This window comes from Geotrypetes seraphini, chromosome 1 (genome assembly GCF_902459505.1).
Source record: "Geotrypetes seraphini chromosome 1, aGeoSer1.1, whole genome shotgun sequence".
Taxonomy (NCBI): domain Eukaryota; kingdom Metazoa; phylum Chordata; class Amphibia; order Gymnophiona; family Dermophiidae; genus Geotrypetes; species Geotrypetes seraphini.
In genome coordinates, this window is record NC_047084.1 from 393,797,670 (window position 1) to 393,821,803 (window position 24,134).

General features: G+C 45.6%; 1 protein-coding gene and 1 long non-coding RNA gene across 2 annotated transcripts in view; one reads left to right on the forward strand and one right to left on the reverse strand.

Annotated features, from left to right (window-relative positions):
* SHB (SH2 domain containing adaptor protein B) overlaps positions 1-12,645 on the reverse strand; it is a 175,082-nt gene extending 162,437 nt beyond the window's left edge. Inside the window, exon 1 of the mRNA XM_033917607.1 lies at positions 11,732-12,645. Coding sequence (XP_033773498.1) covers positions 11,732-12,199 — 468 coding nt within the window. The 5' untranslated portion in view covers positions 12,200-12,645. The remainder of the gene's footprint in view (positions 1-11,731) is intronic.
* The window catches only part of LOC117347154, a 45,084-nt gene continuing 33,543 nt past the window's right edge, over positions 12,594-24,134 (forward strand). The window contains exons 1-2 of the long non-coding RNA XR_004536728.1: positions 12,594-12,694; positions 14,180-14,733. This is a non-coding gene — a long non-coding RNA (uncharacterized LOC117347154). The remainder of the gene's footprint in view (positions 12,695-14,179; positions 14,734-24,134) is intronic.

A 24,134-nucleotide genomic window follows, 5' to 3' on the forward strand; every position in this document is an offset into this window, starting at 1 on the left:
GGTTTTTAGAGCAGGGAGATGCACTGAATGCCCTGCGCTACTCTTGATGTTCATAGGCTCCCTGCGATAAAAACCGCTATTGCGGTTTAGTATAAGGGGGCCAAAGTGCAAAATATAGACAGCAGATATAAATTCTCAAAACAGACACATTTTGATCACTAAACTGAAAATAAAATCATTTTTCCTACCTTTTTGTCTGGTGATTTCATGAGTCTCTGTTTGCACTTCCTTCTTCTGCCCCTCCCCTTTTCTTTCTGTCTCTCTCCCCCTGCCCCCCCAAGCCATTGCGCCAATTTCTCCACTTCCCCAATTCTATCCCTACCCCCTAAGCCACCATGCTAATTTCTCCCTGCTTCCACGAGCCAGGCCAGGATTGTACAAACGCCGGACTCACAAGACTTCACCTCTGATGTCAATTCTAACGTCAGAGAGGAAGTTCCAGGCCAGCCAGGCAGCGATTGGCTGGCCCAGAACTTCCTCTCTGACGTCAGAGGTGAAGTCTTGTGAGTCCGGCACTTGTACGCGCCTGGCCTGGCTAAGGGAGGCAGGAAGAAAAAGATTGCCAAGGCAATGTGATTGACTCACATTGCCTTTGCGATCTACTGGTCGATCGCGCGCGATCATTTGGGCACCCCTGCTGTTATGGTATCCTGTTCTGACCTGAGGAAAGGGGTTTAGTCCCCAAAAAACTGCCTCATTTCCATTTCCTATTTATAAACTTTAATCAATAGATACAATACTACTTGATTCTACGTAAAGCAACAAAAAAATTTTTTTCTACCTTTTGTCGTTTCTGCTTTAATCATCTTGTCTTCACTCTTCTTTCTAGCTAGCATCTGTCCGCTCTGTCTTCCATGCAGCATCAGCCCCTTCCATCCACTCTGCCCTCTCCCCGTTCCATATGGCATCTTCCCTCTTTTTATGCTCCTTAAATAAACTGTCTATCCTGTGCCCCTTCTCTTCTCCTTTGTACATGATTGATTTCTGCTCTGCCATCTTTCCATTTTTCTCTCTCTGTCACCACCCCGTCCCCTATGCTCTGGTATCTCTCTCTTCTCCTTTGTTTCCTTTGCACCCCACAGTCTGGTATCTTCCCTTCCCTGATTTTCTGGCATCTCACTCCTTTCCTTTTCTTCCATCTCTCCCTCCCCCTCCATGCTCCGACATCTCCTCCTTCCTTTCCCCTTGGTCTGGCATACTTTCCTTCTTCCCTCCATGCCCTGGCATCTCTTCCTCCCTCCCTTCCCTCCAATCCCTAGCATCTCGTTTCATTCCCTCCCTCATCTTCTTTCTCCCTCCAGTTGGGTGCAGCAAGTCTCTCCCCCCTCTGCTCCCTTTCCTCCTTCTGTCACCCAAGGCCTGGCGTCATGAATTTCTTCAGGCAACAGCATTCACAATTCACTGCTGTTGCCAGCTTCGGGCCTTCTTCTCTGTCAGGTCCTGCCTTCATGGAAACAGAAGTAGGCAGGACCCGGCAGAGAGGAAGGCCTGAAGCTGGCAACAGCAGTGAATTGTAAATGCTGTTGCTAGCCAAAGAAGTTCATGACACCAGGCCGAGCACCCTGGGCAGACTGCTACTCCCCCCCTCCCCCCCACAACCTTCCTATCTCTCCCTCCCTCTAAACAGCACTTCTCTACTCTAAGCAGGCTGCTTCAGGGCTTTCTCCTGCCATAATTCCCTCTGGCACGTCACTGATGAGGGAAGGAGGTAAAGGAGGGTCGGATCGGGTTGGGGGGGCGCCCGGGATGATGATGAGGCTGCTGCTGCCAGCGAATCCAGCAAGGGTAAGGCCCCAAAGCACAATACTGGAGGGCCCCCCTGACCATTTTGGGCCCTAGGCCTGTGCCTACTGGGCCTATCCTTTAATCCGGCCCTGCTTCCCCCCCCCATATGCCCTGACATCTCTCTCTTCCACTCCATGGTATGGTATCTTCTTTCCCTCCCTCCCATGGTCTTTGCATATCTTTCCTCCTTTTCCTGATCTTCCTTCTCTCTCCTTCCTTCTCTCTCCCCAATTGGGTGCAGCAGCATTTCTCTTCCCCCTCCCCCCATTGGGTACAGCAGAAGCAGCATTTCTCTTCACCCTCTCCCCTAATTGGGTGCAGCAGCATGACTCTTCCTCCCTCCCCCCATTGGGTACAGCAGTATTATCAGCATTTCTCTTCACACTCCCCTCTAATTGGGTACAGCAGCATTTCTCCTCCCATTCACTCCCCCCCCACCCCGTCTCACACACCCGGCAGATTCGCTACAGACAAAGGCAAGTTGCAAGTTTCCCTTCGTCGCTGACCTATCTCCCAAAGGTCAGCGACAGAGGGAAGCTTACAACTTGCTGCTCTTGCTTACTTCGGGCCTTTCTCGTTGCCGGGTCCTGCCTTTGCGGAAACAGAAAGGCAGGATCCGGCAGCGAGAAATGCCTGAAGTAAGCAAGAGCAAGTAAGCTTCCCTCCGTGGCTGGCCTATCTCCTGCATGCTCCGGGGCTCTAATGGCCCGTGCCGGTGTCTCTTCCCTACCCCCCCCCCCCGACGTAACTTCCGGTTTCGGAGGGAAGTCGGGTTCGAGTTGCTTGCTGGGTTTTGTTTTAAGTCTGGCGGGAGTCTTTCGGCGGCTCTTCACGCTGCGCGAAAAGCAGTGGTGGCAGCAGAATTCGGCAGATGACAGCTGGGCGGGAATCTAAATTTGCTGGTCGGAGCACCCGGCTGAAAAGCGCTGGGGAGAACACTGAACACTGTTTGCCATGTAATATTTACCATACTATGCTGATAGATAGATATATATACACATACGTTTGCCATGCTATGTTTCTATATAACACTGTTTGCCATGTAATATTTACCATACTATGCTGATAGATAGATATATATACACATACGTTTGCCATGCTATGTTTCTATATAACACTGTTTGCCATGTAATATTTACCATACTATGCTGATAGATAGATATATATACACATACGTTTGCCATGCTATGTTTCTATATAACACTGTTTGCCATGTAATATTTACCATACTATGCTGATAGATAGATATATATATATATATATATATACACACACACACACGTTTGCCATGCTATGTTTCTATATAACACTGTTTTTGCCATGTAATATTTACCATACTATGCTGATAGATAGATATATATACACACACGTTTGCCATGCTGTTTCTATATAACACTGTTTGCCATGTAATATTTACCATACTTTGCTGATATATATATATATATATATATATATATACACACACGTTTGCCATGCTATGTTTCTATATAACACTGTTTGCCATGTAATATTTTAAATACCACTTTCCAAAAGTTGTGGATCTCACTAAAATCCTTAGAATAGGCTGTCATACAAGGCTGTAAATACTATCATATATAATATAGAGACGAACCAGGAATCTCAAGCGCTCACCATCAGAAGCCCAAAAATATTAATAATTATACTTACAATTATAGAGAACATAACTGGGCCAATGATAGCTCACTAAATAAGTCACCAGCCTTGACAATATTTTTGGGCTTCTGATGGTGAGCGCTTGAGATTCCTGGTTCGTCTCTATATTATATATGATAGTATTTACAGCCTTGTATGACAGCCTATTCTAAGAATTTTAGTGCCATGTAATATTTACCATACTTTGCTGATGCTATGCTCGAACCGCACCAGGATCGAGAGATGAGCTGCGGCGGGGGCTTGAGCATAAGCGCCATTGTTGTCCCCCTACCTAGCCGCGAGGCTGCGGCGGCCTTCCTCACCCGGCTCACATTGAATCCAAGTAAACAATCGGGGCTGCCTAAAGAAACCGGTGCTTGGCCCGCCAAACAATTCCTGCCGTTGCAGAAATTTGCCCCACCGTTCCTTCCCTTCCTCCATCACGTCAGTTCAGCTCCGTCTATGTTAAAAGCAGCTGCTTTGAAATTGGAGCCCTGCCGCCACCGTAACACGTTCCCTCTGCCGCGGTCCCATATGTCAGAGAAGGGGTGGGACCAAGGCAGAGGGGAACGTGCTACGGCAGTGGCAGGCCTCCGATTTCGACGCGGCTCCTTTTAACATTGCTGGATTCACTGCACCTGATGGAGGGAGGGAAGGAAAGGTGGTTGGGCGCAGTTGAGCCCCTCTTTGCCCTCAGACCCTCTCCTAACTGCTCCCTCCTGTCTCAGACCACTGGAACACCTGATGGAGGGAGAGAAGGGAAGGTGGTTGTGTGCTGTTGAGCCCCTCTTTGCCCTCAGACCCTCTCCTAACTGCTCCCTCCTGTCTCAGACCACAGGGGGGAGTTAGCTGCAGGGATGGAGGGAGGGAAGAAGAAAGAAGGGGCCCTGGCAAGCAAGTTATCAAAAGCCAACCATAGCCTAGGACCCCTACATGATATGAATAATGACCAGACAACAAAAGGTAAGAAAAATAATTTTATTTTCTGTTTTGTGATTACAATATGTCAGATTTAAAATGTGTTTTGAGGGAGGCTGCCGCGGCGGCTTTGGACAGAGGGGTACCATTTTCGTGGGAGCCGGCCTTCGGAGAGGCTTGGGATGCGGGGACGGATGCGGGAGGGGCTGCCACTGCGAAGGGCTTTGGTGGGGGAGCCAGCCAGACTGCGAGTGTGGGGACGTTGTAAGCACGGATTGGTCAAGGAGCCGTCGCTTCCGAGGCTTTGAAATTGCTCTCTCACCGTCACTCCCTCCCGCCCCGGCTCTGCCCCGGTTCAAAAGCAGGAGAGGCGGTCATCTAGCACCCGTTAATCTAACGGGCTTAAACACTAGTATTTACCATACTATGCTTAGATATATATATATATATATATATATATATATATATATATATACACACACACACGTTTGTCTTGCTATGTTTCTATATAACACTGTTTGCCATGTAATATTTACCATACTATATATATATATATATATATATACTATGTTTGCCATGCTATGTTTCTATATAACACTGTTTGCCATGTAATATTTACCATACTATGCTAATAGATATATATACTATGTTTGCCATGCTATGTTTCTATATAACACTGTTTGCCATGTAATATTTACCATACTATGCTGATATATATATATATATATATATACTATGTTTGCCATGCTATGTTGCATATATAATAATATAGTTGCTATGCTATGTTCGCCATGTTTGTAATACAGGGTGCCCACAAAAACACTCTTTGATTTTAAATGGTTACAAAATCAAAACTTTCACTAATAATAAAACCCTAAGCACACATGTGCACTCTTACCTGCGTGATCCGTAGCTCCATGGCTGGCAGAATGTTAAAGGGTGCTGCGTGTGCATACATTCTGTGCTGACATTGGGGAGAGAAGGAGGTGGCAGCGACCGAGCTACAGAGTTAGGGGAGGGAAGGCCACAACCACTGCAGCTCCCTGGTCGCACAGCCTTCTCCTCTGCCTCCACTCTCCCCTCTGGGTCAGAGAACCGTTGCAGCTCGCAGGAGCCACGCTCTCTGCCCACCTGGCGGCGAACTACCCCTTACTTCTGAATTTGAGTTCATTGGGCAGGTCGAGAATGAGGATTTGTTTATTCGCTGCCATGGCGCTGAAGGAGCTGCCGCAGAGAGAGGGTGGGGTGGGCTGGGGGGGCGGCCAAAGGAAGGGGAGCAGGGCGCAGGATAGAGAAAGAGAGACAGAGAGACAGACAGCGGCCAAGGAGAGAGAAAGAGAGACAAAAAGACAGACAGCGGCCAAGGAGAGAGAAAGAGACAGAAAGATAGACAGACAGCGGCCAAGGAGAGAGAGACAGAAAGAGGCCAATGAGAGAAAGAGACAAAAAGACAGACAGACACACAGACAGCAGCCAAGGAGAGAGAGAGAGAGAGAGACAGAAAGAGGCCAACGAGATAAAGAGAAAGACACTCAGACAGTGGCCAAAGAGAAAGACAGACAGACACACAGACAGCGGCCAAGGAGAGAGAAAGCACAGTTACTTACCGTAACAGATGTTATCCAGGGACAGCAGGCAGATATTCTCTACATGTGGGTGACGTCACCGACGGAGCCCTCTAGTGGACGTTTTCGCAAGCAGACCTGCTCGAAGACCTTCAGGCTTGCGATTGGCCCGCACATGCGCGCGTGCCCCTCCCGCCCTGCCTAGGGCATGCGTCTCCTCAGCGTGTCCTCAGTTCTTCGCGGAGCAAGAAGCACTGCTCTCTTGCTTTGCGTGATCTCATTGTCCCTCTTGCACTGCGGCTTATTTGGTTTCTTTTGAGTCGCTGTGCTCGCGTCTTTCATTTTCATTTTTTTCAGTTCGCATATTTTTGACCGGGTCCCCAGTCTTCCTTTGGCTGCCTGGCCTCGCGGGCAGCGGCTCTCTTTTTTCTTATGTCCCGGCCTCGTTCCAGATTTAAAAACTGCACTAAGTGCAACCGGGTTATGTCCATCACTGATCCTCATCGTTGGTGTGTGGAGTGCCTGGGTGCAGAGCACTGCGCTGAGTCGTGTCCCCGTTGAGCGACTTTACAACCGCGGGCTCTTCGTAGACGGGTGGCCAAGATTCTCCAACTCTTTGGCCCCATGGATCCTGCGGGACTGGCCTCGAGGTCGGCCTCGACACCCTCAGCACCTCCTGCTACTCTGGCTTCGGGTAAATCTCCTCTTCCCTCCTCAGGCATGCCAGCGAAGAAGCCTACCTCGGAGTCTCATGTTAGCGCCACCTCGTCGGGGTCTTCGAGACATCATGTAGGGAATACTCTTCCTCGAGGTCGCCCCCGAAGGAGCGCACTGCTGCACCTCCGACCCATCTACCTTTGGTCTCAGTGCATATGTTCGAGGACATGCTTAAGGAGAGAGAGAGAGAAAGAGACAGACACACACACAGACAGCGGCCAAGGAGAGAGAAAGAGACAGAAAGACAGAAAGACAGCGGCCAACGAGAGAGAGATAGAAATACAGACACACAGGCCCTAGGACATTAAAGATAAGTGCCTTTCCTTTACAGCACTTTATTAACCATATAGAGCCTGTTTACAATTAATTGATGAAAAAATCTCTTTGCACAAGTCACTTTGCTAAGACCAATGATGAGAATACCACCCCAGTAAGGGAACGAAAAAAGATGTTAAGTAGTGCCTTGGGTGTTTGAGGTCTAGCTTATAATTCCACTTGATATCAGTTTTGTTCTCAATCATTTTGTATTTTGAATCGATATTGGACAATCTTGAATTTTCCTTATTTCGTTGATCGGTATAAAATAAACCCACCAGAATGTTTGAAAAAAACACCCAATTGGGCAGGAAAATCGAATCGATATTTTTTTCCTGAATCAGGCAGTACTACCAGACATTACTGTTTGTGACTTTTTCCTTTTGGGGGTACATGAAAGACAGAGTGTACACTACCCACAACTATGGATGATCTGCAGGAACGTACCACTGAAGCTATGAACGTGATCACACCAGATATGCTTTGGAAAGTCTGGTCTGAGCTCGATTATTGCATCGATGCTTGTCAAGTAACAGGTGGGGAGCACATCAAGTGTATGTCATCAACAGATACATTTGAAACTTTATGAGATAATGAACTGTAGCCTCAAAGGTGAAAGAATATTCCAATAAATTTTGGTTTTGTAATCATTTAAAAATTAAGGAGTGTTTTTGTGGGCACCCTGTTTTACATGCTATGTTTTGTCATACAATGCGCATCATACTATTTCACCATACCATGTTTGTCATGTTATGTTTTACCACGCTTTGTTAACCATGTTTTGCCATCTCAATCAGACAATGTCCTGCCATGCCATGTTTGCCATCACCTTGTATAAATACACATTAATATGTATGTAAACTTGTAACCTGTTCTGGGCTCTCCTGGAAGGACGTAATATAAAACTAAGTAAATAAATAAATGTAGCAATCCCCTTCATCCTCCCTCCCAACCATCCAATCCCCAAATTAAAGCAATCGTTGGTAGTGTAGGCATCAGGCATTGTAGAAAAAGACAGGTTGTTCACCCTCTCCAAGGTAGGGAGAACGAGAGGGCACTCTCTAAAATTGAAAGGGTATAGATTCCGTACGAACATAAGTAAGTTCTTCTTCACCCAGAGAGTGGTGGAAAACTGGAATGCTCATCCGGAGTCTGTCATAGGGGAAAACACCCTTCAGGGATTCAAGACAAAGTTAGACAAGTTCCTGGTGAACAAGGACGTACCCTGATAGGGATAATCTCAGTCAGGGCACTGGTCTTTGACCAGAGGGCCACCGCGTGAGCATACTGCTGGGCATGATGGACCACTGGTCTGACCCAGCAGCGGCAATTCTTATGTTCTTATTTTGAATGATGGCTTACCTGAAGGTAAGAGTGAGCATCACTTCTATTCACTCCAAACTATCAACTACCTTATAAAGCCGACTAAAAGGTATTATGTTTTTTTTCTATTTGGGGGAAGCGGGGGAGACAGGGCACCACTAACTACCACAGCAACTAATCCTTATACAGTACACCATTTGAGACCTGAAAGAAAATTTCTCACATTGTGCTTGCTCTGAAATAGCCACTATATTTGGTGACAGGTCAAATGCGCACAAGACAAAAGCGCAGTCAAAAACACCAAGACAAATCAGCGCAAGACAATTGAGCGCAGGGATAACTCAGTGCAACAACAATTCAGCACGCCTCAAAATAACGCATGGCGAAGGAAGGGCATGCGCACGTTCAGCACGTCAACACGTGATCACGTCACCACGTTATCAGTATGGATGGTTCCCTTGCCTCTTTGTGTTTTGAATATGTCACCACCACGTTATCAGTATGGATGGTTCCCTTGCCTCTTTGTGTTTTGAATATGTCACATGAATGTATTTTCGTTACTATGGTTACGTTTCCTCTTTATATATGTGCTCAGAACAGCCCGCCTTCCTTTCGCTGCCTGCCTGTTATAGGTAAAGCTCTGGTTTTGCTAGAACTTGCTCTATAACGGATATTTGTCTTGCGCGGATTTTACTCGCCTCTGGTGAGAGCAACATAACTTCCACATTTCAGATTTCTTCATTTCCAGGTATGTTTATAATTTTCGGTTCACGCGCACATGGATTGTATATTTTTATGTCGCTACTTTTGAAAGCTATATAAGTTGCGCACTATACAATCGCAAGAAAACCAAGGGTATAACCATAAAACTCTGAGGGAACTTGTTCAAATTAAAGTTTTGTTGGTTATCACGGAACACTTAGCGCACATGCGTGGATCAAAGTTTCGTCATTCTTGCACCCTTCTTGCACTCAGTTGTCCCGCATAGTAAAAGCGTGAGAAGGGTCATTTATGATATTAATATTATGTATCATGTGATGTCTGATATTAATTGTATGTATAATCATGCGCTCAGACGTCTTGCGCTCAGTTGTCCCGCTCGTGCTTGTTACTGAAAATGATTTGCTCTGAATTGTCTTTGCGCTCAGTTGTCCATGCCCTGTTGTCTTGCGTGCATTTGACTATGAACTCTATATTTCGCTACAATGATGGCAATAAACAGACTTATCACTATACATTTTTAATATACTATGGGGTGGATTCGCAAAACTAAAATCTGCCTTTAACATGCATGCTAAACCGGTTCAGCATGCAAGTATTTTAGTGGCAGATTATCAAAATGGCTTACCAAGTTTTCTATCAGTCTTCATAATGCCATGCAAATGTCCTGCTGTCATCTGAAACTAAATATGTCCAAGACTAAGGTGCTCCTCTTTCCTCCTAAGCCTTCTACTTCTCCATCTCTGTAAATAATACTGTCATTGTTCCAGTCTCCTCTGCTCACAACCTTGGAGTGGTCTTCAATTCTGACCTCTCATTTTCTACAGTTTGCGAGTAACGCGGTTTGCGAACGTTTTGCAAGACGAGCAAAACACTCAAGCAAATCGTGCCTCGCAAACCGAGTGTTGACTAGATTTGTGAGCCCCCTCCCTCCCCCGAGAATCGGCATCGCTCCCTCCACACGCGAGCCCCCTCCCCGAACCGGCATCGGCATGCAGCACAAACTCACAGGAAGTGCCAATGCCTGAAGATCCTGCTCTTGCTACTGGGCTGGGCCTTGAGCATCTGCGCATGCTCAAGGCCTTCTGGCTCCCGCTCTCTCCAAGATTCGTATGAGGCATGGGGTGGGGGTTGCTTTGCAGCAAGAGGGAGTGGGTATCTCTCTCGCTGCGAGGGAGTGTTGGGTGCGTCACTTGGCGGCGAGAAGGGGTGGGCATCTCTCCTGCTGCCAGTGGTATGTGGGGGTGGGACGTTACTTAGATGGCTAGCCGTAGGGATGTTTGGCGGCAGGAGAATGGGCAGTTTAGCGACAGATTATCAAAAGGGATTATCTCTGTCTTTAGCGAGGTTTCTAGCAGTCTCCGACACTGACATGCAAATAGGCTCTTCAACACTGAAATGTTCCCTCCGGTGGATTCTTAAAAAAATGCTGAGCCATTTTCAAAAAACGTCGTTGACTTTTGGTGTCAAAAAAAGCGGCTGGTCTAGAGATGCCGGTCAGTGTTAAGAGACTGCTACAAAGCCCTGTTGTGATGCAGCAGGAGATGCTCATTCTGTCCGCTGATTCACAACATCCCTTCCCTAAAATCACAGCCACCACACACACCCCTCTGCAGCTGGAGATGCCCACTCTCTCCTGCTGCACTAAACTACCCACTGCGACCCGACTGCTCACCCATTTAGTAGTGACCCCCCCCCCCTCCCTCAACAGATGAGCCGGAGGGATGTGGACACCCTCCTCTCACCTGCTACTGTGTTGTGTAAAATAGGAATTCCCCTCTCCGGTGCATCTTGTGATGCACTTGGGAGGGGCATGAGGCTCTGATTGGCCCGGACTCCCCATAGGAGGGGGCCTTAGGCTAATCAGAGCCTTAGTACCCTTCCCGATGCAGCCGGCTCATCTGTTGAGTGAGAGGGCGGCAGAGATGGGGTCACTACTAAGTGGGGGAGCGGTCAGGTTACAAATCTCCCACTGTTGTGTTTTTTGAGGGGAGGTTTCCTTTACGTGTTTTTTCTGTGCATTTGTCCATTGCTATCACCAGCGATGGGCACATGCAAATTTAGCGAACCTTCGCTGCTATCTGCCAACCTTATTTGCATGTGTGATTTTTTAAAGAATGTTTTGGGATGAAGAGGGACACAAATATTAAAGGGGGAGATACATGGGGATGGTATATGGACACGGGGGGGGGGGTGTAATGTCAGATACAGAGGGGAGATATTAGAAAGGGGAGGGAAGGAGATGGCAGGATGCGGCAATCGGGTGCTTACTTTACTGCGGAGACAAGACCATTTACCGCTCCATGGAGCATGAATGGAATTGTCCCGTCCCCTCATTGACCACTATTTTTTCTCTCCCTGTTTCGGCGGGTTTGGTAACAGCCACCGTGTCATTCTCTAGGTGTGTAGAATGCTGACACAGGTCACTGGTTTCTTTAACGGGAAAACTTATTGCAGTATTCAAATGACTACAGTCAAGCGCTTTGGTCCATTTCTGGTCTTTGTTAGTTCTCCTCCTAGCCTCCAAAACTTTCTCAAGTTCTCTAACGCAAGGTTTTCTGTATTGGCCCCGAGGGGCTCTAATACTGCATATTTTGCCAAAGCCCAAAGCAGGTAAAATACCGGTAATAGTTTTCCTACTTATGGCCCCGACCCTAATATTCCCCCGACTCCAAAACAATACAAAGTAAAAGCCGATCAAGAAAGAAAAGCGGAGACCGATGTCCCTCGCTCACCTTGTCCTTCTTGCTCTCTTCGGTCTTACTGGGTTTGTTTGGGCTCCAGCCTCCCGGAGAGTCCTCGGCGCAGCTCTCGATCTTGATGAGGCGATGCTTGGGAGAGATATACTTCACCTCGCCCGGAGAGCAGTGCGGGCGCCGCTCGCTGTTGCTGCGGAAGAGGAGCGGGGAGCCCGCGCGCAGCCTCCACTCGTCCAGCTCCTCCGGAGGGCAGTAATCGCGGCACATCGCCCGCAGACGGCGCAGGGACGAGCCGGGCCCCGTATACGGGTCCTCGAAGTCGCGGTCCCGCTGGGCGCGGTAGGCGCGGAGCAGATCGCTCTCGGGCAAGTGCGGGGAGGTGCGCTGCTGCTGCGTCTGCGGGCCCGGCAGCCGCTTGTCGCGGTAGTCCGGCCGTGGCGGCTGCGGGGGGCTTTTGGTGCGGTTGTTCCCCAGACTAAAATACTTGTTCAGCCATTTGGCCATGGCGGAAAACTTTGCCCACCTGAGCGCTCCTGCGGCTGCGAAGGTGGACGAGCCAGACGGCTACACAGCGCCGGCCCTTCTCGGAAGAACTTGTTGATCGGGGTGGGAAGCCGCGCACCTGCTGCTACTCCACGTCGAAGCGCGGCGACTGCGGTAGGAGGAAAGGGGAGACGACGGCGACGGTGCCCGCAGCACAGCGCCGCCGCTCCATCCCCGGCCGCCCAGCGCAGCTCCGGGTTCCTTGGCGGGGGGGGGGGGGGCGGGCGGTCGGAAGAGAGCTGCTGCCCCAGTCAGTCGCCGCAAATTTCGAATCACCGGAGTTCGGGCTCAGCAACGTCTGTTCGCGCGAGCTTAAAACCTCCACTTCCAGCCTCAGACTCCTCGACCCGAACCAGGCGCCGTAGCTGGGGCTAAGGAAGGCACTTCTGTCTTCGGCTCCGCCTCTCGACCACGTCATCGCGCACGCGGCAGCAAAGGGAGGGACTTCCAAGCGAAGTAGGTGGAAGGTGAAGGTGTAGCGGTCTCGCGGCGCGCGTGGCCTAGTTGTCTGCGGGGGAGAAGCTACTGTTTTATGCGCGTTCTACGTTCACCCTAGTCGGTGGCGCTGTGTTGTTTCACCTTGCTTTTCGGGATTTGTTTCCCTGCCTCTCATACAGTTCTTTTGGCAGTGTGAGCTTATGTTTGTGTTAGGCGCTGGTACTGTTCTAGATTGCGCTGAGTTTAAGATGTGCGCCGAGCTGCCTGAAAAGGAAGGGCTACTTCGAGGAAAATAGCATCTGCTGAATGAATCACTTAAGAGAAGGAAGCCCAGACTACTATCCACTTTCAAAGTGTTTAAACTACGGCAATTTATCGAATTAGATCAGTAGTTTCCAACCTTTTCTATACCACCACATCCACCCTTATTCATTTATAAAAAAATAATACAGTAATACAATACACAAAGGTATAAACATATAATCAGATAAAAATAAAATATCTTATGCAACAGTTATTACTGTAATATATTCTGCATTAATGATCATTTTCTCCCAAATATTTATCTAAGCTAGACCAAACATTGCAGGATGTTCCCAGTTTATCAACTAAAGGTAACTCAAATTTGTGAAATTGCAAAACAGATTGCCACCAGAATTGAATGTTGAACATAGAATTGCCTTTCCAAGTAGTTAAATTGTCTTTATTGCAATTGCCAAGAGAATATGCAACAGCAGCATATCAGCTTGATCCAGAGATATTGTCAAAGATAAAGCTCCAAATATTATAATATTATAAAAGTATAATTCTCCATACCCACATCCAAAAGTCATGAGTATGCTGACATTCATATACAAAATGCTATAATGTACCTTAGTAATTTTTGCAAGTATAAATTATATAAACTTCAGGAAACTTCTAAAAACAAATCTTTTCACCCGAATCACACCCTAAGACCCACCCTGGCCCCTTCTATCTCACCATGTCCTCTACGCAGATTGTATTGACCTGCTTCCCTGTACCATTTATTGCCATGATTGTACCTATCTTCGCTGATTGTACCATCCTTCGCCGATTGTACCACTGTTCGCTGATTGTACCATTTTTTTCTCTGTTTGTACCATTTTTTTTTCTCTGCCACCTATTTTCTCTGATTGTACCATTGTACCATTTTCGATGATTGTCCAGCCCTTCTTCATTGTAAACCACCTCGAACTACTATGGCTTTGGCGGTGTATAAGAAATAAAATTATTATTATTAGGGGCCAATCCTGTCTCCAGCAATCATTGGGTGCCAATCCTGCCTCCAACAATCATTGGGTGTCCAAATAGTTGGATGACAGAAAGATTACAGAGATTGCATAATACTATCAAATGAAAGTGGGTTGAACTTAGTCCAAAATAAGGACCACTGTTTTGGATTTTTTTAAGGATAACACTTTGTTTCAGCCTCCCAAGCATGTTGTAGTCTTGTTCTTAAAATTGATTTTTTTTTTTCTGAAGTAACACCTTACAGAGTTGAGAAACAACATGACCGAGGCAAGGGGGCAATATTGCAGCTGTGTGAGAGGACACTAAGCCTAGCATCAGATATTGCCAAAGAAGATCAAAATGATTAAGAGGAAAGGGAAGCTTCAAACGTTCCCGGCCGATTTGGCTCCCTCCCCAGTATCGGGACAGCAGACGCTGGACAGTTTCCTCTTATCGAGGGCACTGGAGAATCCTTGGGGAAGTGGTAAGCATTCAACAGAGGAATTCACCATTCTGAGCTCCGGGGACCGCGAGATTCCACCTCAACCTGGAAGCGAATCAGAGGAATCAATGGGAAGCCCCGCAGATACCAAAGAGGTTGCCATTGGTAGCCTCCTTGCTGGGACGCCAATTCCATTGTTGCTTGCCGTGGTGGAACAACCAGCCGGGAAGAGCTGTGAAGGAGCAGTAGGAGGAAAGCCTGAGGGTAAGCTCCCGAGGCCAGGGCCTGCTGCAACCAGAACCAATGAGACTGGGTTGGAGATTTCCAGGTTGAAGAGAAGACCGAAAAAGTGACACTGGAGGAGGTATGGGAGGCTGTTAGTACTCTAGAGAAAAAATTGACTCAAAGCTTAGATAAATTGTTTCAACTTACAGAGGTGGTACAATCCCATATTAAGCAAACGGGACTTTACTGCTAAAGTGGACTCCCAAGTTAAGGAATTTGAGAAGGTTATAGAAGGAGTTAAAAAAGTTCAAACTACCTTGTTGAAGGACAATTTGAACTTTCATCAGAGAATGGAAAGATTGGAAAATTATCAAAGGCATTTGAACTTGAGATTTTTGAATTTTCTTCAATCTTCTCTTTTACAACCTATAGAAATGCTTAAAAAATTGCCAATACCTGCTGAATCTATGCCTCTGATGATTAAAGCTTACTGTATTAATGTAGGTAGTCCACTGAAAAAAACAATTTTAGCCCAGAACCAAGAAGCTAGTCTTGATGTTACTGGCTTATTGGAAAAATCTGATGAAATATTGAACAAAGCTACCCTTATTGCTACGTTTGCACTAGAATATGATAGAAACTGGATACTATGAATGTATTTTAGATTTAAGGATGCAAAATTTCTGGGTAATTCTATCATGATTTTTCCTGACCTTTGTAGGTCCACTCAACAGAGGAAGGCTTTTTTAGCTTTAAAACCTCTGGTACTGGACCTCAAAGGGACTTTTTTTCTGCAATTTCCATGTAAAAGTATTGTTAAAATAGACAAGAAAACTTTTGCATTTTTTGACCCTGTACATCTGCAAAATTTTATGGAATCAAGGAAACTTCTAGTTCCAATAGCAGTTTCCACACCTTCAGATGTGAACAAAGCGGAAAATATAAATAGTTAAAGTGCTGGATCCCGCCAATTATAAAACAAGCTTTTTTGTATAATTTCCTTCATTTCCCTATTATTTCTACATCTTGCCTTTAGTTGTCTTATGTTTTCTTATATTGATGAGGTGTAATTAGAATTGCATTAGAAATAATTTTTTGTTTTCTCTTCCTAGGTGAACAAGAATTTCTTTTACCTTATTGCACTGTAATTCTATTTTCATTGTCAAGATTTATGCTTGTAAAATTGTACATTTGAATTTTAAAAAAACCCAGAAACAACATGACCCTTCTCTCTAAGAGATCCTACATGCCTATCCCACACCTTCTTGAATTCAGACAGTCTCTTGTCTCCACCAATTCCACCAGGAGACTGTTCCACATATCTACCACCCTTTTTGTATAAAAGTATTTCCTTATATTACTCCTAAGCCTATGCCCTCTCATTCCAGAGTATCCTTTTAAATGAAAGAGACTCGACTCATGTGGATTTATGCCATGTAGGTAGTTCAACATCTCTATCATATCTCCCCTCTCCTGCCTTTCCTCTAAAGCAGGGGTGCCCAATATGTTGATAGCGATCGACCAGTAGATCGGGAAGGCAATGCGAGTCGATCGCGGAGCCCATCCTGGGCTCCGTGATAGACTCATGTTGCCGTCCCAATTTACCGGGCTGATCAGCCTTTCTCTCCCCAACATCCCCCACCGCCGCCTCAAGCTCTCCTTGCACAAGCATCGTACAGACCAGCATTCCTCTCCCTGATGTCAATTCTGACGTCAATCGCTGCCTAGCTGGCCTGGAACTTCCTCTCCGACGTCAGAATTGATGTCGGGGAGCAGAATGCTGGTCAGCGCAACGCTTCTGCAGGGAGAGCTTGGGGTGACGATGGCTTGGAGGCCTGTTCCCCGATGGCGGAGGCAAACCTGGCTTGGCGGAGGCAAACCTGGCTTGGGGGAGGGCAGAAAGAAAGAAAGGGGGAGGCAGGGAGACAGAAAGAAAGAAGGCAGGGAGAAAGAAAAAGAAAGTTGGGGGAGAGAATGAGGTCTGGAGGAGAGGAAGCATACAGGAGGCTGAAAGAAGGGAAGAAATATTGGATGCATAGTCAGAAGAAGAAAGTGCAACCAGAGACTCATGAAATCACCAGACAACAAAGGTAGGAAAAATTATTTTATTTTCAATTTAGTGATCAAAATGTGTCCGTTTTGAGAATTTATATCTGCTTTCTTTATTTTGCACTACAGCTCCCTTTTACTAAACCGCAGTAGCAGTTTTTAGCACAGGGAGCCTATGAACGTCGAGAACAGCACGGGGCACTCAGCACACCTCCCTGTGCTAAAAACTGCTATCATGGTTTAGTGAAAAGGGAGGGGGTATATTTGTCTATTTTTGTATGGTTGTTACTGAGGTGACATTACATAGTCATCTGCCTTGACCTCTTTGAAAAAAGCCCGGAATATGAATGATAATTAACATTTTCTCTGCCTTTCAGTGTGCTTTGTGTTTTTTTAAAAAAATGTATTGTTGGTTGATCATTTTGAATTGGTCATTTTAAAAGTAGCTCGCAAGCCCAAAAAGTGTGGGCACCCTGCTCTAAAGTATACAGATTGAGATCTTTAAGTCTGTCCCCATACGCCTTATCACGAAGACTGCACACCATTTTAGTAGCCTTCCTCTGGACCGACTCCATCCTTTTTATCTTTTTGAAGGTGCAGTCTCCAGAATTGTACACAATATTCTAAATGAGGTCTCACTAGAGTCTTATTCAGAGACATCAATACCTCCTTTTTTCCTACTGGCCATACCTCTTCCTATGCACCCTAGCATCCTTCTAGCTTTCGCTATCACCTTTTCAACCTATTTGGCCATCTTAAGATAATCCTAATACTCCTAAAAATTCTGTGACATACACATGACTTACTTGAACTTATGGCTAAAGTACAAGTTTAAATATCATATAGAGAACTGAACGATCTCAAGCGCTCATAGGCTAAAAGTCTGATGTATATTTCAAACTAATGACCCTATCGTGAGCTATCATTGATCTTATATGTTCTCTATTTTTCAAAAAAATTTTTGTATTAAATTGTTTTTTTATATATATTATTTTTTTTTTATAAAGCAGTTTAGATTTTTTTGTATATATAAATCAGTTTCAACTGTTATACTGGTCTTCAAATGTATCCCATTTTAAGAATAAACTCTATGAAGGATTTTAGCTTCAAGAATATAGGGTACTTAGCTTCCCAGCTTAGCTTCACGACGGAAGATCTCTGTTTCGCTCTTATATAGTTCTTAAGATAATCACATACAATCACAACCAAGTCCTGCCCGTCTGCTTGCACATAAGTTCTTCACCCCCTAAATTGTACTGTTCCTTTGGGTTTTTGCAGCCTAAATGCATGAACATGCATTTCTTAGCATTAAATTTTAGCTGCCAAATTTCAGACCATTCTTCAAGCTTCGCTAGGTCTTTCTCCATGTTATTCACACTATCCGGGGTGTCTACTCTATTGCAGATTTTGGTATCATCCGTAAAGAGGCAAATCTTTTACCTGATAGCCCTTCAGCATTATCACTTATAAAAATGTTAAAAATAAGAAAACAAGCTCAAGACCAGAATCTTGAGGCACATCCCTTTCCTCAGAGCGATCTCCATTGACTACTACCCTCTGTCGTCTTCCACTTAACCAATTCCTAACCCAGGCTGTAACTTTAGGACCCAGCCCGAGGGTACTCAGTTTATTTATTAGATGTCTGTGTGGTACACTATCAAAAGATTTGCTAAAATCTAAATACTGGTACACCACATCTATTGCACTCCCTTTACCCAATTATCTGGTCACCCAGTCAAAGAAATTGATCAGATTTGTCTGACAAGACCTACCTCTAGTGAATTGGGCAATATGTTTCTAGATGTTTAAACTAGAAGGTAGGGTGGCATACAGATACAGTTCACTTCTGGTGGCCACCCCCAGCAAAAGACAGGAAGTCACAATAGTAAAGAGCAATGTAAATAACAATCTTAGCAATTCACTTCTTAGGAATGCAGTAGGAAACAAAACTATGCAAAAATGATACTGCCACTGAAAGGTAGCTGGAAAGCAATGACAACAAACGCTCGAAGTCAAAGCAACAAAGTTCATGACCTGCAGGCCCTGATGTTAGAGGCAAACTTAGATGTTGCTATCACAGAGACACGGGTCAGTGACTCCTATGGATGGGATGCTAACATTCCGGGCTATAATCTTTTTAGGAAGGACAGGGATGGCCAAAAAGATGGATGAGTAGCTCTCAATGTGAAGAATAATATCCAAATGACTGAAATGCAAGAGGCCTGGGGAAAAGAGGAAGTGACATGGATTGCTTTAAAAAGAGAAGATGGAACCTCTATCTACCTGGGAGTTGTCTACAGACCTCCAACACAATCTGAGTAACTTGACAAAGATCTGGTTGCAGATATCCAGAAGTTGAGAAAGAAAGTGGAGGGTGATTTTAACCTGCCAGATGTGGATTGGAAAGTTCCATCTGCAGAATCAAAAAGAAGCAGAGAGATAATCAAAGCCTTTCAAAAGGCTCTTCTGAGGCAAATGGTGACAGAACCCACGAGGGAAGAGAGGAAAAGGATCTCAAAAACTAGCTTGATTATCAGGAACTTGAACCTTAGGTGGTTTCTGAGATCCTTTTCCTCTCTTATGAAGTAATTTATTGTATATTTACGAGTGGGTTGTTATTACAAGAATTGATAGTTTCAAGTCTATCGCACGAACTATCTTGAGTAGATTTGGTAGTGATCATTACACAGCTAAAGTGGGGGTGGCCATACAAAACTCAGTTTTGGATTTCAAACGTGCAGGCTTTAGTAAGAACATAAGAATTTGCCTCCGCTGGGTCAGACCAGAGGTCCATCGCGCCAAGCAGTCCGCACCCGCGGCGGCACATCAGGTCCATGACCTGTCATGTTATCTTGATTTAGCCCTATAGCCCCCTTATTTTCATCTATACTCTTTCCATACTCTTATCTACCCTTATCTGTATCCCTCAATCCCCCTATCCTTCAGGAATCCATCCAATCCCTCTTTGAATCCCCGTAGCGTACTCTGCCCGACCACTTCCTCCGGGAGCGCGTTCCATGTGTCCACAACCCTCTGTGTGAAGAAGAACCTCCTGGCATTTGTTCTAAACTTCTCCCCTTCCAGTTTCTCTGAGTGCCCTCTTGTGCCTGTGGTTCCCCGTAGTTTGAAGAATCTATCCTTGTCTATCTTCTCCATGCCCTTCATGATCTTGAAAGTTTCAATCATGTCCCCCCTAAGCCTCCTCTTTTCCAGGGAGAAGAGCCCCAGCTTGTCCAGCCTGTCAGCGTATGAACAGTCCTCCATACCATTTATCATTTTCGTAGCTCTTCTCTGGACCTTCTCAAGTATCTTGAGGTACGGCGCCCAATATTGGACGCAGTACTCTAGATGCGGGCGCACCATTGCACGATACAGTGGCATGATGACTTCCTTCGTCCTGGTTGTAATTCCCTTCTTAATGATGCCCAGCATTCTGTTAGCTTTCTTCGAGGCCGCTGCACATTGCGCTGATGATTTCATGGTTGTATCCACTAGCACACCCAAGTCTTTTTCAAGATTACTCTCCCCCAGCAATGTTCCCCCCATTTTGTAGCTGTACCTTGGGTTCATTTTCCCTATATGCATGACCTTACATTTTTCTATGTTAAAGCACATTTGCCATTTGTTTGCCCACTCTTCCAGTTTGCTTAGGTCCCTTTGCAGGTCTTCGCACTCCTTTGTGTTCCTAACTCTGCTGCAGAGTTTGGTGTCATCAGCAAATTTTATAACTTCACACCTCGTCCCCGTTTCCAAGTCATTGATAAATATATTGAACAGCAGTGGTCCCAGCACCGACCCCTGCGGAACACCGCTTGTGACCCTCTGCCAGTCGGAGTATTGGCCCTTCACTCCAACCCTTTGTTTTCTGTCGGCCAACCAGTAAAATGAGGGAGTACCTGAAGAAAAAGCTGATAGGATGGGGGAATATGAGAGAAGTGGAAAAATAGTGGTCCAAGCTGAAAGGAGCAATAAAATTGGCCACTTACCTTTATGTGAGGACATAGACAGCAGAGTGTTGCTTCGGGGGTGGGGAGGGGCAGGAGCTCCACCCTAGGGCATGACCTCTCAGCAGCTCCTGAGTCCCCTACTATAGTCTAAAATCCCCTATAGTTTAAAATCTTTGGGCAGGCCTGCCCTTGGAAGTAGAATCAAGGGTTCCATGGCACCTGTGGCTTCCCCCACTCCAACGCCTATGTGTGAGTAAAATAATCAAAATCAAGAGAAAAACAAAAATTCAAGAAGAGAAGCACAGAACAGAATACCGGATGAAATTGAAAGAAGCCAAGAAAGAGAGAGATATGTTTGGCAAAAGCACAAGCAGAAGAGCAAATGGCTAGAAATGTAAAAAAAGGTAACAATAATTTTTTCAGGTATATTAGTGAAAGGAGGAAGGCAAAAATGAAATTGTGAGACTGAAAGAGCCTTCAAATTGCTGTGTTGAGACTGATAAGGAAAAGCTAACTTAATAAACAAATACTTCTGCTCTGTGTTCACAGAAGAAAATCCTGGAAAAGGACCGCGATTGGCTAGGAAAATTACACATGAGAATGGAGTGGATACTGCACCGTTCACGCTAGAAAGTGTTTATGAACAATTTGAAAAGTTGAAGGTGGGCAAGCCATGGGACTGGACAGCATCCATCCCAGGATATTGAGGGCACTCAGAGAGGTTCTTGTGGGCCCTTAAAAGATTTATTCAATAATGCCTTAGAGACAGGAGAGGTTCCACAGGATTGGAAAAGAGCGGATGTGGTCCCTCTTCACAAAAGTGGTTGCAAAGATGAAGCAGGAAATTACAGGCTAGTAAGCCTCACTTAGGTTGATGGAAAAATAATAGAAGTATCGCTGAAGGAAAGGAAAATGAATTTCTTGGAATCCAATGGGTTACAAAATCCAAGGTAACATGACTTTACTAAAGGTAAATTATGCCAAACAAACCTGATTAAATTCTTTGACTGGGCAACCAGAGAATTGGGTTGAGGATGTGCGCTAGATGTAATTTACTTAGATTTCAGCAAAGCCTTAGACACAGTTCCTCATAGGAGGCTCTTGAATAAACATGGCCTAAAGTGGTGAACTGGATTAGAAATTGGTTGACGAAGAAAAGCCAGAGGGGAGGGTGGTTAATGGCATTTGCTCAGAGGAAGGAAGGGTGTTTAGTGGAGTGCCACAAGGATTGGTGTTGGGTCTATCCAAACCGAAACAAATCAAATATGGAGTACCACAGGGGGCTCTATTTTCCCCTCTTCTTTTCAATCTCTACATCAAACCAGTATTTAACATAGCTCAATAATACTAAATCAAAATCCACTCCACTGACAACATTCAACTATACCTACCACTAGGAGCAACCCTGCACAACTGTTTATCTGAAATTAAACATTGGATGACCTTGAACAAACTTCAACTTAACACCTCCAAGACTGAATTACTATGGATTAGGAAAGAAAAATGCTCCTACACCCAGCCTTCCCTAACCTAGGAATCAACTACATTGCTAGCAAAAGACAAAGTACGGAGCCTAGGAATTAATCTTGACCTATCACTCTCCAAACACATCTCACAAGTACTACCTCCTCCAGCTCTGAAAGATACGGAACTACTTCATAGAACAAGACTTCACCCAACTACTCTAAGCCTTTGTCCTTACACGTCTGGATTACTGCAATGCTTTATTCAATGGTCTTACAACAAAAAAACACCAAACAACTACAACAAATTTAAAATGCAGTAATAAGACTACTGAAAAACTGATATCTGCCTACTGACAGCTCATATCCAAACACTGCATTTTCAAAAGCCTAGTGTTGGCATATAAATCCTTCAACATGACACCCAGCTACTTCTCAGACAAACTCCTTCTCTACACCCCAAAGAGAACACTATGCTCCCAAGATGAAATACACCTACATACACCATCAGGACACTCCCTCTAACTCCAGACAACCTGGAAATGATCCTATTTCCATTTCTTACCAAACCTCTGGAACAGCCTACCTCCTGATATCAGAGCCCTTAAAGGACTTCTTAACTTTAGAAAAGCTGAAAAATAAATAAATATGTCGATTTTGTTTAGGATAGACTGGGGAGGGCTTTGATGGAAGCTCCAGTGAAAGGATGGTTAGGATAGTCTGGAGTGAGCTTCAATGGTAACTCCAGCAGTGGAAACCTAATGATGATACCAGGCAGACTCTTATTGAATATTGCCCAGAAATATTAAAGAAAAGACAATCTAAACAGGAATGGATAAGGATTGTGAATGTTGGGCAGACCGGATGGACTGTTCAGGTCTCTATCTGCTGTCATTTCATTTAATTCATCTGCCATCATATTTCTATGTTTCTATATCAAGTAAAAATGAAGGGAAATCAAATCAGCTGTCAAATCAGCTTATTGTGGCATCCCTCAGGGATCTCCTCTGCCCCCCATTTTATTTAATTACTGTCGGAGGTGAAATTGAAATCCATGGGAATGGAAATACTGATCTATGTAGATAATATCAAGGTTTAACTCCCTATACTTGGGGACAGGGATGTGTTTTTAGAATTTATTAATATTTGTGTGGATACTGTAGATCATTGGATAATATCACATAAATTGAAGATTAATAGTGAGAAAACTAAAATATCCCAGGACAAGCAGGCATGATATTCTCACATGTGGGTGACGTCATCTACGGAGCCCCGATGCGGAAGCATTTTCAAGCAAACTTGATTGAAGATTTAAGTTTGCTCTGCTGCTCCACGCATGCGTGCCTTCATGCTCCACTAGGGGGCGCATCCCCTCGTGGTCTCCAGTTCAAAATTTTCCGCTGAGCCTAGAAGTCGTGTTTTTTCAGGCTCTGCCCCAACTACCTTCTAGCAACGCAATTTTTTCATGTTTTTCTCGATTTAGTCGCTGTGTGCGAGTTTTTTCTTGTTTCAACTGTTCCTGCTTCGTTTTTCACCGACCCGGAGGCTTCCGGGTCCCCGTGGTCGCGTGGCTATTCGAGCTGCGGCCAGTTTCGATTCTATGTCCCGGCCTTTGACCGGCTTTAAAAAGCGCTCCCGGTGCGAGCGGCTTCTTTCCATCATAGACCCGCATCGCCGGTGCATCCTCTGCCTGGGGGCCGCTCATCCAACCGACTCCTGCCCCCAGTGCGCTATTTTCCAGAACCGGGCCCTCCGTCGAAGGAAAGCCCGCATGGCGGATCTTTTTGCCCCGGACCAACCCTCTACCTCGGCCTCGAGGTCGGCCCCGGCCTTGACCTCGGCCCCGAATACCTCGGCATCGCCTCGAGACTCGAACCCGAAGCCCTCGGGACAACAGAAAACCTCGGCTCCGGGTAAGTCCCCTCTTCCCTCTGCAGGTTCTGTACCAGCAAAGAAACCGGCCTCGGGGACACCGGCGACGCATGGTGGAAGTCCCATGCTTACAGCCCCGGCGAAGCCCTCCAAGCCTTCGGGCCGTGCCTCCACCACACGGGAATACTCTGATACAAGGTCGCCCCCGG